Source organism: Kogia breviceps, chromosome 8, assembly GCF_026419965.1.
Source record: "Kogia breviceps isolate mKogBre1 chromosome 8, mKogBre1 haplotype 1, whole genome shotgun sequence".
In the NCBI taxonomy this organism is placed as follows: Eukaryota; Metazoa; Chordata; class Mammalia; order Artiodactyla; family Physeteridae; genus Kogia; species Kogia breviceps.
In genome coordinates this window covers 38,906,134-38,924,838 of record NC_081317.1, presented here as the reverse complement: position 1 = coordinate 38,924,838, position 18,705 = coordinate 38,906,134, and the positions used below count along the sequence as shown (strand labels likewise).

At 36.1% G+C, this 18,705-nt stretch overlaps 1 protein-coding gene across 3 annotated transcripts in view; it reads right to left on the bottom strand.

Moving 5' to 3' along the window:
- Positions 1–18,705, bottom strand: part of AGTPBP1 (ATP/GTP binding carboxypeptidase 1) — a 178,089-nt gene that overhangs the window by 43,705 nt on the left and 115,679 nt on the right. For all 3 annotated transcript variants that reach the window (XM_059072436.2, XM_059072438.2, XM_067041223.1), the window contains one exon: positions 974–1,061. In XM_059072436.2, coding sequence (XP_058928419.1) covers positions 974–1,061 — 88 coding nt within the window. The remainder of the gene's footprint in view (positions 1–973; positions 1,062–18,705) is intronic.

Here is an 18,705-nt window from a genome sequence, read left to right as displayed (position 1 = left end):
ATTACATATAACCTTAGGCTTCTTTCCCTCATTTATTTACTATTTATTTTGCTACTAAAATGGGGAAAACCCTACTGAGATTAATTCCAAGGAACAATTTCTTTCTTAGAAAGTAACAGCACTTAAGATCTAGTTTTTCCAAAACCCTATCTAAACCATTAAAAACAGTTTAATTTTAGAATTATTCTTCTTCTAACAGACAAAACTAAAAGAAACGGAACATTAGTGCTAGTTAAGCATAATATAAAAAGTCAAAATCCACTAAACAGAAATGCCAGAATTAAGATTAATAACAGAGAAAAACAGGGATGTCAAGTGCATTCAATAGTGGATAGAAGTTATCTTGAAATGTATTACATGCAGAAACAGCAAAAATGCAAAGCAAGGCATATGATAATCCTAGATTACTTAGTCATGAATTGAAGAATAATCCAATTATTCCACTGAAGCAATAAATGATTTCTAGCACTTATTTTAACTTAATAAATAGATCACCTATTTGAAGTCAAAATTGAACTGTGAAAGTAGAAGTAATGTAACTGTGGAATACATCTCCAAGTAAAATATTTTGGAAGTTAAAATGAGGTAAACATTTGTGTGCAGAAAAGAATTACACTTAATATCACCAGAATAATAATAAAAAAAAACCACTGTAAATTATTTCCTAGAGTTTCTAATTTCAGTCTTACTCAATGAAGTATCCAGAGTTTTAAAGCTAAAAAAGCTGAGAACACATCTAAGTGGGGGAGGCAAGATTTGGACCTAAGTCTGTCGTCTGTCTACAAAACACGTTTTATTTCCACAAAATATATCCCCATAATGGATCTCAAATTTTTAAAAACTCTGTTGGAAGTAATATTAAACCATATCACCAAATTCAAAGAACACAATAACTTTTTATCTTTGAACTGAAATAAGACGAATTAATATTTCATTCTGTAAACTGATGTCCTATTATTGTCAGAATACTTACTTATAGTAACAAATGTCAGTCCCCACACGAATCCACCATGGTCTAGCATTTAACGCTTCCTGAACTGAATACATGAGTGGTTGCATACCTTTGACAGAGAGAAAAAAAGAGAAAATTATTTCCAGAATTTTTGAGTTAAAAATTAACCCTGCCATTGTAGAAAGCACCAAACATTCAGGAAAGCTAAAAGAAAATACATTTTAGTTTTTCAGTATACATTTAAAAAATCTGAGATCTTTCTTTAAAATCTCCTAAATCAATCAATGATATATTTTATTTCTAGTTTTAACTAAAATGGAGTTACAACTTCAATGAGTGAAAAGTCATTAAACATTTTTCTATTATCTTTTCTATAGTACATCAATTATATACATCATAATTATAATGTATAATTATATATAATATATAAAAATTATATATATGTAATACATATTACACTAAAAATTATACATACATTCCTTATAACAAGTGAAACAGACAAAAATATATATTAAATTAAATATAATCACCCCTCTCTAACTCTCCATAGATTCCCATCTACACCAAGGTAGGGAAAACAATGCCACTAAAATGGCATGACTGTTTTCTTCCTCAGCCTTCTCCATACAAATAGGTGTTTATAGCATGGAGAAGGAGAGAGGGGATGAGGAGGAAGAGGGACTGTTAACAAAAACAGAATTAAATATATAGTATATTTTCTTAGGTAGTTTTAGAAATATACTTTCCATATCCACTTTAAAATTATTTTAAAGGTTTCTAACAGGAATTAACAAAATTCATATGTTAATTTTGGGAAGGTTGACAATTTTTATTGAGATCTCATTCAACTTTCATTTCTTCATTTTCTTGCTACAGAACCATTATGTTAAACTTATCTCTGAGCATTTTTATTAGTCTTTAATAGTCTCTTGGGTTTTCTAGGCATGCAAATCATATCATTTGTAACTTAAAATATTTTATCTCCTCTTTTAGTTTTTTTTTTTTTAAGAAGATGTTGGAGGTAGGAATTTTATTTATTTATTTATTTATTTTTGCTGTGTTGGGTCTTCGTTTCTGTGCGAGGGCTTTCTCCAGCTGTGGAAAGCGGGGGCCACTCTTGATCGCAGTACGTGGCCCTCTCACTATTGCGGCCTCTCTTGTTGTGGAGCACAGGCTCCAGACGCGCAGGCTCAGTAGTTGCGGCTCACGGGCCCAGCTGCTCCGCAGCATGTGGGATCCTCCCAGACCAGGGCTCGAACCCGTGTTCCGTGAATTAGCAGGCAGATTCTCAACCATTGGGCCACCAGGGAAGCCCCCTCTTTTATTATTTATAACAGTTACTTTATTTTCTACTTTTATTATATTTAAAGAAATGAAAAAAACTCAAAAATGATTCTGAATATAGTGGTAAGAACAAAACTTTGTCTTGATAATTTTAATCAAAATACTTTGCCATTCAATGCAATTATCTGCCTATTGTTTTTTAACAAATCAACTTTATCTTATTTAAATAATAGAAAGAGCTAACACTGAATAATTTCTATGTGCCAAATACTGCTCTAAGCATTTTTACATATGTTAAGTCATTAAATCCTCATAACAACCCTCTGTGGTAGGGTGCTATGATTATTCCTATAACTGGAGCAGTTTCTACCATAATTCTTATTACATTTAAGTGTTTTTAATTATTTCATCAAATGTCTTTTCAGCATCCAGTAACAGAATCACATGGCTTTTCTCCTTTTGTCTCTTGATGCAATAAATTGATAGATTTCCTATTGTGAACTATCCTTGCTTTCCAAGAAAATGCTATTCTTTTACTGCTGTATGATTAAATTAGCTAAACCTCATTTTTGAATTTAAAAATTGGTCTTTAAAAAAAATTACCTTTACCAAGCATTGGTATAATATTATACTAGCTTCAGAAAAACATATTAAAAAGCTGTCCATCACTTATTAGAATAAAAGTAAAGACTATTTTTTTGAAGTAAATATAATTTAGCTGGAATATCATCCTGATATGGTGACTAATAAATACATTTTTTATTTCGTTTTCAAGTTATAGTCTGTTCAGAATCTATACTTTTTTCAATCAATTTCAGTATTTCTATGTTTTGTTCTATTTCTATCTCATTATTTTTGGCATTTTAAAAATTTCTCTTCTCTATCCTTTTGGTTTTATTTTTTGTTTTTCTAATATCTTTAGTACTTATTTTTTGAGTAGTTAAAAACTGAGTACTTGAGCAATAACTTATTTTCAGTCATTTTTATTTTAAATAATGCAGTTATTAAAGGCATTCAATTTTCCTCCAAATACCAGTTTAGCTATGCCCCATAAGTCTATAAAGTGTTCTCCTTTGCTATACTTTCTAGATCAGAACCATCCAATTAAGCTTTCTGCCAGAATGGAAATGTTCAATATCTGTCTGCACTGTCCAATGTGGCAGCCACTAGCCATGTGTGGCTATTAAGCACAGGAAATAAGCCTAGTGTCACTAAAGAACTGAATTTTAAATTCTCACAATAACTGTCTTCTAATCAGGTTGTAATTCTCGGAGCTTTTGCTCTATCTATGTGGGTGCCATGTGGTTATGGCTGTTGTAGTGTATAAGAGGTTAGTGTCTGTATAGCAAATGAAACCATCAACAAAATGAAACAGCAACCTAACAAATGGGAGAAAATATTTGCAAATCATATATCTGATAAAGGGTTAATATCCAAAATATATGAAGAACTCATACAACTCAACAGCAAAAAAACAAACAATCTAATTGAAAAGTAGACAGAGGATCTGAACGGACATTTTCCAAAGAAGATATACAGATAGCCAACAGGTACATGAAAAGGTACTCAACATCACTAATCATGAGGAAAATGCAAATCAAAACCACCATGAGGGCTTCCCTGGTGGCGCAGTGGTTGAGAGTCCGCCTGCCAATGAAGGGGACACGGGTTCGTGCCCCGGTCAGGGAAGATCTCACATGCCGCAGAGTGGCTAGGCCTGTGAGCCATGGCCGCTGAGCCTGCATATCCAGAGCCTGTGCTCTGCAACGGGAGAGGCCACAACAGTGAGAGGCCCGCGTACTGCCAAAAAAAACAAAACAAAACAAAACAAAAAACCACCATGAGATATCACCTCATACCTGCTAGAATGGCTATTATCAAAAAGACAGGAAATAATAAGCATTGGTGAGGCTGTAAAGAAAAGAGAACCCTTGTGCACCGTTGCTGGGAATGTAAACTGGTGGAGTCACTATGGAAAACAGTATGAAGGTTCCTCAAAAAGTTAAAAATAGAACTACTGTTTGATCCAGCAGTTCTACTCCTGGGTATTTATACTAAAAAACTAATTCAAAAAGACATGCACTGTTCCCCACATGCTCATTGCACCATTACTTACAATAGCCAACACATGGAAGCAACTTAAGTATCCACTCATGAGTGAATGGGTAAAGAAGATGTGGTATGTATATAATGTATGTATGACTGTGTGTGTGTGTGTACATAGTGGAATATTATTTAGCCATAAAAAAGAAGGAATTCTTGCTATTTGCAACAACATGGACAGACCTTGAGGGCATTATGCTAGTAAGTAGGACAGAGAAAGACAAATACTGTATGATCTTGCATATGTGTGAAATCTTAAAAAAAAAAAACAAACTCATAGATACAGAGAACAGAATGGTGGCTGCCAGAGGCAGGGGCTGTAGGGGTTGGTAAAGTGGTCAAAAGGTACGAACTTTCAGTTATAAAACAACTAAGCCATGGTGATATAATGTACAGCATGGTAACTATAGCTAATAATACTACAGTGTGTTTTTGTAAGTGGCTCAGAGAATAGATCTTAAGAGTTCTCATCACAAGAAAAATAAAGTGTAGTGATGGACGTTAACTAGACTTACTGTAGTGATCACTTCACAATATATACAAACATTGAATCATTATGTTGCACACCTGAAACTAATACAATGCTATATGTCAATTATATCTCAATGGAGGGAGAGATTTGCAATTATTATAGCATTTTCAAGGACTGCAACTTGTAAATACACAATATCCAGTCAGTGCTTTTAACCCTGAATTATTCTTTGTCTGACATTAATATTACCACTTTTCCTTTACTTTATTTGCATTTACCTAGTTTATCTCTGCCCAATCATTTCTTTCAATATTACTTTATCATTTAATTAATAAACACACACACACACATATTCTCCGACCCTACAAATTGTATATAATTTTTGATATCTGATTTTTGAGGACATTTTGGCTCATTCATAGTCAGTAATGACAGACAAACATTTCATTTCATTCCTTCCATCTTACTTTCTTTCTACTATTTATTAGGGGTTTTTTTCCTTCTTTACAACTTATTTCACTTGCTTGGTTACATTTTTCCACATTTCCTTTTCTTCTTCTAACATTTGAAAGCTTTCTTTTGTGTTTCTCAATTCCATTTCCCATCCTAATAGTTATGATTAACTGGTATTTCTCTAGTATACTGTTATCATATTAAATAACTAAGCAATCCCATCAAGACACGTTAGCTTTCACTTCTCCCATATCATCCCTTTTAGAACGTTTTCACTTAACACATTTTATAAATTTCAAGTCTTCTATCTTGAGATCTTTTTCCTCATTTATTTTTCTCAGACAGGGTTCAGGGTAGCAGATTTTCTGAATTATACATATACACAAACATGCAGTTTGTTGGCCGTGACAAACAAATGACAGATTTTGCAAAAGACATTTGGCGCTCCTCTAGCTTCTAGCACCACAGATGAAAGTCCAACACTAACCTAATTTTTTCACACGCATAACAACATAATGATCAAGAGCATGCGGTCTGTAACCAGACTACCTGGGTTTGAATTCCCACTTTACCACACACCACATGCATGATCCTGGTCAGATTACTAAACCACTCATGCCCCCTTTTTCTCTTCTGTGGATAACAACCTTGCTAGGTTGGTTTGTTGTGTGGATTAAGAGTATCACATGTGTTAGCACCTAAAGAAGGCCTGGAACATGATAAATTTTCAATAAACATTAGCTGCTGTTATTATCAATATTATTTAAGTACTGTAACCAGTTCTTTTAAAGTGGAAGTATGTTAAGATTTTCTCTTTATATCTGAAACTCAGGTATTTCACTGGTACATATAAAAGATTCCTGTCTTCCTTATTTCTTCCTAGGAGTCAGTCAGTGAGGCATTTCAATCCAAAATTTCAACCTCTTTCAGGCACACAAAACTCATAGTAATGGTTAATTATAGTCAGGTGGAACAAGGTTCAGGCTGAAGTCAAAGGGCATAAAGATTTATCTGAAGTGTTCTAATTTTATAACAGACAATGTATTCTCTTATTACTTTTAAAATGATGGTTAATTCTGGTCACAGTGAAGGGAGCTATATTTGGAAATTCTGACTATAATGTAAACCATCTGAACAAAATAGGTTGCCCCAGTAAGAATAAATCAAATGAGGAAACTCAGATTGAATAAATCACAATCTACTCTACCTGATACAGAAAGGCCATATTTGAGTAACTGATTTAGTCATTAGCCAAAGGATAAACTTTTACGTGTATAAAATAAATATGTTAAGAACTGTCAAGCTTGTCACTTGAATACAATCAAAATATTAAACTGCCAGAGTGAAACCAACATCCAATGGCACTAGTCTCTAATAATATCTATGTAAAGGCTTAAGTTGTACTGAGTACATGCTCAGTAACAAGTGCAGATACAATGAAAGACAAGGTGTTTTAGGCCCTAATCATCAAATGTATTGTGAATCACTGACTCAAAATTTTCAAGTTGAAGCTAACACCATCATTTAACAGATGAGGGAGAGCTTGAATAACCTGAAGTGACCTATCACAAGCTGCATATATATTATCAGTAACTTTACAGAGAAAAAAACATATGCCTCTAATATGGCTGGTATCATAGCAGAGAGTCATACTAAAAACAGGAAGATGAGATTCTTGGTCTGGAGGGTAATGGTAGCCACTTGAATCAGAATCACTCCACACATCCTCACCAAGAACAAATAAATAAATTCAACAAGTAGCACAAATAAAAACCACACATGCCCAGGCTTTCAGCATTACTGGAAGGCAGAATATGACAGACTTCAAGGTGCCTTTATGTAGAAAAATGGGTAAAGATATACCACAGAAGTGGAAACAATAAAGGAGGGATTGAAATCATGAGCTCAAAGTAGATTGCAGGCTAAAAAATACTAAGTGACATGAAGAAGGAATTTTGTGAAGTCACAATTTACAGTGAAAATATAGCAAGACACAATATCTTTGCACCAGATAAGACCAACCTCTTATATAAGGCAGAAACTACAGGAAATACAGGAGAAGTATTAGAAACATACTACTTATAGCAGATGCTAACACTCCACTCTCAGTACAAGACAAACCGATTAAACAAAAATTAAGAATATTTATATAGATCTAAATAACATAATTAACAAGGCAAATCTTATATAGATATGTTGAACACTGTATCCTGACAGTAGAGAATATACCTTCTTCTAAGAGTATGTGGAATATTCACAAAAATTGACTATATATTAGGTCAAAAGGAAATGTCAGTAAGTTCCATAAAAGAGAAATATTACAAACAAAATTCTGATCACCATGTAATAAAACTAGAAATTAAAATCAAAATGAAAAACAAAACAAAACGGGAGGATACCCACGCAGAGGCAGGGGAGACAGGTTGACTTGGGTGTCAGATCTTGAAAGGGGTGCGGAGGGCATCTGCCCGAAAGTGCAAAGGACAGACTGTTATGTACACTGGAACTGATCAAATAAATAAATATATTAAGAATAGTAGAAGCCAAAATTCTCCATGTTGGAGAAGGAAGTTGTAAATATGGAAAGAAAACTAGAATAAATCCTGTGCAAGTGAAGGTATCAGTGTAACTTCATGGAGATACCGTGTGTGTGCTTATGTGTGTGTTTGTGTATAACATACACACAAAAAAATAAACATACAGATACGTATAAATTACTACCAATGAAAATTTCTATATAAACGCTTTTATATACAAATACATATTCCCTAGCTCTATCCATGGACAGGTCCAATAACAATGTACACACTATGCATACAGATCTTATTTTTAAAATACCATTCTCCAAACCAGGGCTTTTTGAAGAAACGACTGTTGAAAGGCAAGATGAGCCCTGAGCATCTTGTGCCAAAAAGCAAGGACACCCATAAAGAATGACAGGAACATATCAAAAGAACACACAATGCAGCATGAAGGGATCCCAATGGCCAAATCCTGGGCAATTTAAACATCAAAATAAATAATGATAGCAACAAATTACAACCCACTGAGTAAAACAGTAAACAATTCTATACTGATATTAACATGTAAAATACTTACTAACTACAAAGAGAAGAAAGGTAACTTTACAATGGAAAAGTCTGGCAGACACCAACTTAATCAAGTGAATAAATTATTACTATCAGTAATAAAACAAAATCCTGGGTCACCAAAACACAATGTCACTTCTGTGATGTTCCTCCCAAAGATGCCTAATTTGAATCAAATCATGAGGAACATGAGACAACTCCAAACTGAGAACCATTCTACAAAATAAGTGCTATAATTTTCAAAAGTGTCAAGGTCATGAACATTAAAGACCGCAAAACTGTTCCTGACTAAAACAGTCTAAAGAGACTTGACAACTAATTACAACATGTGGTTTGAGCTGAATCCTTGTGCTATTAAGGTCATTAATGAGAAAACAGGTGAAACTTAAATGGGGGGGGGGTCTAAGGATTAGATGGGATTCATATATCAATGATAATTTCCTGATGTTGATAGCTATCCCATAGTTACATAGAAAAATGCCATGTTTGCACAAAATATACTGAAAGTGTTCTAGGGTGATGGGGCATCACTTTCGAAGCCCAACATGTAGATAAAGGGTACAACTCTTCTGTAAGTTTGAAATTATTTCCAAAAAAAAATTTAGAAAACAATGATCATAATCTGAACTACAGTCTTCTTGTTATATATTTTGTGCGTGTCATTTTATGTTCCTAATAGGATCTTCATAGTTCATTCATACATTGCCTCATTTATTTAATAACTATTTACTGAACATCTACTAAATGCCTTACTATAACTAACAGTGGTCAACAACAGATACTGTCCCTGATCTTGTGGAATATACAAATAATTTGCGGGGAGGGGCACATAGAGAGGAAAAGTATTAATCAGCCACATACAAAAACAACATAAAACTGTGAAGAGCGCCCTAAAAGGAAAAAATTACAAGCAACATTTATCAAGGGGACTAAGCCAGTCTGGGGAGTCAGGGAAGACTTCTTTAGTCAAGAGATAGCTCAACTTTCAAGTATGGAATTAACTAATGTGAGCAAGGTGGGAATGCTACAGAATTGACTCCAAAATTCTATTTTGTTGCCTGGTTCCACATATGTTCAATTTATATAAGAGAGTGGTTAAAAATCTTCATATATCTGGAAGATATGGGGGAGGAAGGGCAGGGGGAGAAAGAGGGAGCTTGTGACTAAAGCTCTAAGTTACTAAAACGCAAGACTGCCATCTAATGGTAATTTGAGCAAACCCCTTTCAAGTAAGGGGGGGGTGGCGAGAGGGCGGAGGGAGTGACGGATTACAACAGATATATCAGTAGTATATAGTGATATAAATTCTCACATACAAACTTACAAATAAGATCATTCATTGTGAGAAAACTAAGAAAACTAATATTTAATAGAATCACCTAAAAATTCTCCAAGAAAAGGGCAACTTGTGAAACAAAAGAAACTATAATTCTGCTCTTTTTTGAGGGACACTGCCAAAGAACAAGACCTCTATTGGGCACATCTGCTAGAAGAACAAACATTTAAATACTCCCCCAAGGAGCATGTCCCAATGGGGAAAAAATTTTTTTTTTACAATTTCCTAATTAATATTATTTCCTGACTTCAATCATGCATGGCAATTAAATAAATTCTTCCAGCTGAAGATGCTTCCACTGCAAATATCTTCAGTCATCATTACCATCCCTGAAGTGAATTCAATATGAATCTCATGACAATTAACATTAACTACATAGCTGGTTATCATTTCTTAAAATGCTGAATTCTAATTTACTAAAATATTGGTCTCTCCCTTCTTCTAACTCTACTGATGTTCAGACAAACCAAGATTTGCTGTATGTTGCATTACCCTAACAAATCTAACAGTAGATTCATTTAAAAATTACATCTACCTAACAACTCTTTCTACAGCTTCTACCAACCTCCTAGTTAAGTACGTACAAGTATAGGAAAATAAAAGACTTAAAACAGACAACTTCTTGTCAGAATCTGGGAGGAATCTCTACTAAACTTAAGACAGATGGAGCAGGACTGAAAGAAATCCAGTACAGAATATGCCTCACAATCTATTTTTATATATACATATTTTAGTTTCCCACAGCTAAAAGAAGTGTTGTACTACACCTTGTAGGCCCTCAAAGAATAACACATAAAGAAAATAAAGAACAGCAAAAATAGAAAACATTTTAAAAGTATTAATTATAAAAAGAATTTTAAATAGGTTAAAATCACATTTTAAAAGTCAAGGGTCGAACAAAATGCAACCTCTATTTACAAAAACAATCAGTAAAGATGTATCAAACAAATTCAAATCAACATAATATAAAAATACAATTCTGGGCAAAAGATACTGAATGGAATGAATGTGACTATTTTATACTGTTAATGGGTATATACAAAAGGAACAGGAAAAGTTATAAATGTCTATGTGCCAAATGATACAGCATTAAAATAGAAAAAAAAATGTATATATTTTAAATACCTCATTTTAAATGAGGTATTGACAGAAACATAATAGAAGTGAAAGATTGTTGAGTTTTCTTAAGCCTTGGGAAAGTAGACAAGATAAAAAATAAAAAGGATACATGTGGGGCGCGGCAAAGCGTTGCCGCAAAGCAGGGTAGAAAAAGCTGAGTCATCCATCCTGTAGCCAGTGCGCATGCGTTGAGATATGCTAACAAGGTTTTAGAGCAGTAACCAGTCCGAAGGCGACGTGTAATTATGCCTTCGATATGAACCAATCAGAGACTTGCACAGTATCCTGAATCTTATATAGGCAGCTGCCGTTACGGCTGCGGGGTCTTCCTTCCATCTTTCTCTAACCAAGCTGTACTCCAATAAAGTGTGATACGAGAAGAATCTAGCGTGTGGCGACTGTTATTCTGCTGGTCAGACGCAGCTCGCCATAGATACAGAAAACTGAATAAACAGATTTATAACAATAAACTTAACAATGTATGTTAAATTATGTTGCCAACAAAGAATACATATTTTCCAAGAACCTGTGAACACTAAAATTGATCAGATATTAAGCCATGAAAATTATTTCAAATCATAAATTTCACATCTATGAATAAAATTGATTAAAATTTGAATGCAATGAGAAAAATTATAGCCAAAATAATTTAACCAACTAAAAATATAACAAACCCTTTTCTAAATAATTATTGGGCCAAAAGGGATACCAAAACCAAACACAATTAGAAGCCACCTAGAAAATTACAAGGTCTTAGTATCAAAATCTGGAGGGGAAGGGATACAGAACTAAGTTGTAATCGAGAACAAATCCAAAACCTAAACGCTTGCAGGAGACTTCCCAAGATGGCAGCGTAGAAAGACCCTGAGCTCAGCTCCTCTCGGCGGCACACCAAAATCACAACTATCTGCAGAACTACCTATGAAAAAGACTAGAACCTACCAGAAAAGATCTTCTACAACTAAAGATATAAAGAAGAACCACAAAGAGACGGGTAGGAGGGGGAGAGTCATGGTATAGTCAAGATACATGCCCCTCAGTGGGCAAACAACAAACAGGAGAATACAATTGCAGAGGTTCTCCCCAGGGAGCAAGGGGTCTAAGCCCCACAAGAGGATCCCTAGCCCAGGAGTCCTGTGCCAGGAAACAAGCCTTGAGAATGTTTGGCTTTGAAGGCTAGCAGGGCTTAAATTCAGGGGGGCTGGAGGGCTGTGGGAAACAGACGCTACTCCTAAAGGACACACACAAAATCTCACACGTTCCAGGGACCAGAGAAAAAGAAGTAATTTGAAAGGAGCCTGGGTTAGACCTAACTGTTGATCTTGAGAAGTCTCCCAGAGAGGCAAGAGGCAACTGGAGCTCACCCTAAGGACACAGACACTGGGGGCAGCCATTTTTGGGCGCTCGTTCTATCAGACACTGGTGCTGGCAAGTATCACTGTGGAATCCTCCCTCTAGCTTATTAGCCCCAGGACCCCAGGATTCAACAGCCTGTAGCCACCGGTTCTGGGACACCTGAGGCCAAGCAACTAACTGGGACAAGACATACCCCCACCCACCAACAGGCAGGCTGCCTTAAGAACCCCTGAACAGACAGCTGCCCCAGACACGGCTGTGACCACCAGAGGACCCAGGACCTGGCCCCACACACCACTGTGCAGGCACTAGATCTGGGACCCCCAGGGCCCTATGGGCAGAGATTCCAAAACCCAACTCCACCTACCAGCAGGAAGCTGACACTGGCCTCAGGACCAGCCTCACATACCACTGGACAGGCACCAGCCCCAGGACCCACTGGGCCCAGCCCCTGCCCCAAAACAAGCCTGCTCTAGCCTCAAGACCAGTCTCACCCACCAGTGGGCACTCACCAGTCCCAGGACAACCTCAGCCCTGAAGCCTTCCAGGGCAGGACCCAGCCCAACCACTAGCAGGCCAGCACCAGACCTGGGACAGTTGGGCCCTAGTCCCACCTACCAGCAAGCCAAGACACGTTTCAGGACACCCCAAACCCTGCAGCCAGCTTTATCAGGAACCAGCCCCACCTTCCAGTGGTCTGACACCAGCTCTGGGACCCCTGGGCCCTCTAGCCAGACCCCAGGACCCAGCTCTGCTTGTCAGTAAGGCCAGCCCCAGCTCCAAGACCTGGCTTCAGCCACCAGTGTGTGAGCACTGGCCCCAGGATCTCCTGGACCCCAACTCTGTCCACCAGTGAGCCAGCACTAGCCCTAAGGCCCCCTGGGGTTCCAAAGCCAGCCACCTCACGACCCAGCCCTACCAATCAGTGACTGGCAGCCTCCACACAAGGCAGGGCTTGGCAACCAACCAGACCAGGGGCCAGCCACACCTACCAGTCCACCCACAGTGGTCAGCCCACAACAGAAGGACCCAAAAAGCCCATATAGGAGGCACCACTAGAGCACACAGTTCTAGTGACCAGAGAAAAGTACACAGCTGGGGTGCGTAGAACATCTACAAAAGGGTACTTTTCTAAGGTCAGGAAACATAACCAACATACCAGATACATAAAAACAAAAATAACAACTTAGGCAAAATAAGTTGACAGAGGAACACATTTCAAATGAAGGAGTAAGATAAAACCCCAGAAAAAGAACAAAGTGAAGTAAATATAGGCAATCTACCCAAGAAAAAGTTCAAGGTAATGATCATAAGGATGATGAAAGAACTCAGGAGAAGTAAAGATGCCCAGGGCAGGAAATTATAAGTTTTTAACAAAGAGTTGGAAAATATAAAGAACAACCAAACTGAGATGAAGGACACAATAAATAAAACAAAAATTACACTATAAGGAATCAATAGAAGACTAAATGATACAGAGGAAAAGGATCAGCAACCTGGAAGACAAGAATAGTAGAAATAGAAATCACTAATGCTGAACAGAAAAAAGAATAAAAAGAAATAAGGACAGTTAGAGACCTCTGGGGCAACCTTGAGCATACTAGGATTCACATTATAGGAGTCCCAAAAGGAAAAGACAAAGGAGCAAATAACACATTTGAAGAAATAATAGCTGAAAATTTCCCTAACCTGTGAAAGGATACAGACATCCCAGTGCAGAAAGCACAGAGAGTCCCAAACAGGATCAACCAAAAGAGGACCACACCAAGACACAATGTTATTTAAATGGCAAAAACATTTTAAAAGGAGAGAATATTAAAAGGAGCAAGGAAAAAGCACTAAAAGGGAACTCCCATAAGACTATCAGTTGACTTTTCAGGAGAAACTCTGCAGGCCAGAAGGGAGTGGCATGATATATTTAAAATGATGAAAGGGAAAAACCTACAATCAAGAATATTCTACCTGGCAAGGCTCTCATTCTGATTTGATGGAGAGATCAAATGTTTTGCAGACAAGCAAAAGCTAAAAGAGTTCAGCACCAACAAACCAGCTTTATAAGAAATGTTAAAAGGACTTCTGTAAGTGAAAAAGAAAAGGTTACAACTAGGAACATGAAAATTATGAAAGGAAAAAGCTCATCAGTAAAGGCAAACATACAGTAAAGGTAGTAAAACAACATGTACAGAGCTAGTAGGAAGGTTAGAAGACAAAAGCTGTAAAATAAGCTATATCCACAATAAGCAGTTAAGGAATACACAAAACAGATGTAAAATATATATGATATCAAAAATGGTAATTGTGAGGAGAAAAGAGTACAAATACATGGTTGTTACAATGCATTTGAAATTAAGAGATCACCAACCTAAAATAATCATGTATACAAATACAGATTGCCACATATAAACCTCATGGTAACAAGAAAACAAAAATCTATAATAGATACATTCACAAAGAAAAAGGAATCCAAACATAACACTAAAGATAGTCATCAAATCATAGGGGAAGAGAACAAAAAAAAGAAACAAAAAAGACCTACAAAAACAACTCCAAAACAATTAACACAGTGGCAGTAAGTACATAAGTATCAATAATTACTTTAAATATAAATAGAATAAATGCTCTAATCAAAAGACAGAGAGCAGCTGAATGGATGCAAAAACAAGACCGGTAATATATGCTGTCTACAAGAGACTCACTTCATATCCAAAGACACAAACATATTGAAAGTGAGGGGATGGAAAAAGGTATTCCATGCAAATGGAAATCAAAAGAAAGCCGGGGTAGCAATACCTGTATGAGACAGAACAGATTTTAAAACAAAGACTGTGACAAGAGACAAAGAAGGATATCATATAATGATCAGGGGATCAATCCAAGAAGAAAATATAACAATTACAAATATATACACACCCAACATAGGAGCACCTAAACACAAAGAGCAAATATTAACAGACATAAAGGGAGAAATCAACAATAACACAATATTAGTAGTGGACATTAACACCCACTTACATCAATGGACAGATCATCCAGACAGAAAATCAATAAGGTAACACTGCCCTTAAATAACACGTTAGAGCAGATGGACTTAATAGATATATATAGAACACTCAGTCCAAAAGCAGCAGATAACACACTCTTTTCAAGTGCATATGGAACGTTCTCCAGGATAGATCCCATGCTGGGCCACAAAACAGGCCTCGGTAAATTTAAGATAACTGAAATCATATCAAGCATCTTTTTTGACCACAATGCCATGAGACTACAAAAAAGAAAAAAACACAAACACATGGAGGCTAAACAATATGCTCCTGAACAACCAATGGATCACTGAAGGAAAAAAAACCTGGAGACAAATGAAAACAAAAACACAATAAATCCAAAATCTATATAATGCAACAAAAGCAGTTCTTAGAGGGAACTTTAAAGGAATACAGCTTACCTAAGGAAACAAGAAAAATCTCAAATAAACAACCTAACTTTAAACCAAAAAAAAAAAAAAAAAAAAAAAAAAAAAAAAACCTAATCCTACACCTAAAGGAAAAAGAACAAACAAAACCCAAAGTTAGTAGAAGGAAAGAAATCATAAAGATCAAGAATTAATAAAAGAGACTAAAAAAAACAACAGAAAATATCAGTGAAACTAAAAGCTGGTTCTTTGAAAAAATAAACAAAATTGATAAACTTTTAGTCAGACTCATTGAGAAAAAAAGGCCCAAATCAATAAAAATCAGAAATAAAAAGGGAGAATTTATAAGCAACACCACAGAAATAAAAAGAGTCATAAGAGATATGCCAGTAAAATGTACAAACTAGAAGAAATGGACAAATTCCTAGAAATGTACAATCTCCCAAGATTGAACATAAACAGAGCAATTACCCATAATGAAATTGAATCAGTAATTTTAAAACTCCCAAAAAACAAAAGTCCTGGACCAGATAGCTTCACAGGTGAATTCCACCAAACATTCAGAGAAGAGCTAAAACCTATCCTTCTCAAACTATTCTAAAAAGTTGCTGAGGAAGGAATACTTCTGAAATCATTCTACGAGGCTAGCATCACCGACACCAAAATCAGACAGAGATCACAAAAAAAGAAAATTACAAGTTAATACCACTGATGAACATAGACTCAACAATCCTCAACAAAATATTAGCAAACTGAATCCAACAATATGTTAAAAGGAAACGATACACCATTATCAAGTGGGATTTATTGCAGGGATGCAAGGATGGTTCAATATCCACAAATCAATCAATGTGATACACCACACTGATAAATTGAAGAATAAAAACAATATGATCATCTCAAAAGATGCAGAAAAAGCTTTTGATAAATTTCAACATCCACTTATGATAAAATCTCCACAGGAAGTGGGTACAGAGGGAACATACCTCAACATAATAAAGGCCATATATTATTAGCCCACAGCTAACATCATACTCAATGATGAAAAGCTGAAAGCATTTCCTCTAGGATCAGAAACAAGGATGCCCACTCTCCTCACTTTTATTTAGAAGTCCTAGTCACAGCTTTCAGAAAACAGATAGTAATAAAAGGAATCCAAATTGGAAAACAGAAAGTAAAACTGTCATTGTTTGCAGATGACATAACATTATATATAGAATATCCTAAAGACACCACCAAAAAACGACTAGAGCTCTTCAATGAATTCAGTAAAGTTGCAGGATTCAAAATTAATATATAGAAGTCTGGTGCATTTCTATACACTAACAACGAACTATCAGACAGAGAAATTAAGGAAACAATTCCATGTACCAACGCATCAAAAAAGCATAAAATACCTAGGAATAAACCTACCTAAGGAGGTAAAAGACCTGTAATCAAAAAACAAAACGACACTGATGAAACTGAAGAAGACACAGATGGAGAGACACATCATGTTCATGGATTGGAAGAATCAGTATTGTTAAAATGACCATACTACCCAAGGCAATCTATAGATTTAATGCAATCCCTATCAAAATACCAATGGCACTGTTCACAGAACTAGGACAAATCAATTTAAAATTTGTATGGAAACATAAAAGACCCTGAATAGCTAAAACAATCTTGAAAGAGAAGAACAGAGCTGGAGGTACCACGCTCCCTGACTTCACACTACAATACAAAGCTTCAGTAATCAAAACAGTATGGTACTGGCACAAACATGGATACACAGATCAATGGAACAGACCGGGAGCCCCAAAATAAGGATGCACCCCAATGTTCATATTGTTTACAATAGCCAAGATATAGAAGCAACCTAACTGCCCATGAACAGATGAATGGATAAAGAAGATGTGGTGTACACACACACACACACACACACACACACACACACACACACACTAAATACTACTCAGCCATAAAAAAGAATAAAATTTGCCATTTGCAACAACATGGATGGACCAGGAGGGTATTATGCTCAGTGAAATAAGCCAGACAGAGAAAGACAAATACTGTACTTTATCATGTATATGTGGAATATAAAAACTAAAACAAACTAGTGAACATAACAAAAAGGAAACAGAATCACAGATATTGTGAACAAACAAACTAGGTTACCAGTAAGGAGAGGGAAGGTGGGAGGGGCAAGATAGGGGCAGGGGATTAAGAGGTACAAAGTACTATGTATAAAACAATTAAGTGTCAAGGATATTGTACAACACAGGGAATAGAGCCAATATTTTTAATAACTATAAATGGATTATAATTTATAAAAATTTGGAATCACTATGTTGTACACCTAAAATTAATATTGTAAATCAACTATACCTCAATTAAAAAAATACTCTAGGGCTTCCCTGGTGGCGCAGTGGTTGAGGGTCCGCCTGCCGATGCAGGGGACACGGGTTCGTGCCGCGGTCTGGGAAGATCCCACATGCCGCGGAGCGGCTGGGCCCGTGAGCCATGGCCGCTGAGCCTGCGCGTCCGGAGCCTGTGCTCCGCGACGGGAGAGGCCACAACAGTGAGAGGCCCGCGTACCGCAAAAAATAAAATAAAATCAACAAAAACCCTAAATGCTTGATCATCAAACAAAAATAAATTTAAACAAATTTAAGCAAGTAAACTAGAAGTTAGAAAGAGAAAAAATATCAACCTGCAGGGAGAACAAGGGAGAAATTAATAAATTAAAAAAAAAAAAACTTTTAAAGGAAATAATAAAACTAAGAGCCAGGTTTTTAAAATAGTAAAATAAAACATATTACGTTTTAAGCACACACACAAAAAAAGGAAAGCAAACAAGGGGACATGCAAGTACACATACTACAGATATCACATACAACTCTCTGCTAGTGAATTCTGAAAATCTAAATGTCACCTTTGTAAGAAAAAATAAATCATCAAGACTGCCTCAGTAAAAAATACAAAACTAGACTATATGGAGTCACATAAAACTGAAGAAGTTACTTAGATGCTCCCTCTCCCCCCGAAAAAGGGGCACAGAATCAGACTACTTTAGAGGTGCATTATTTCCAAGTTTCATGAAAATATATAAATGCTATTTAAACTGCTCCAGAACACTGGGTAGGGAAA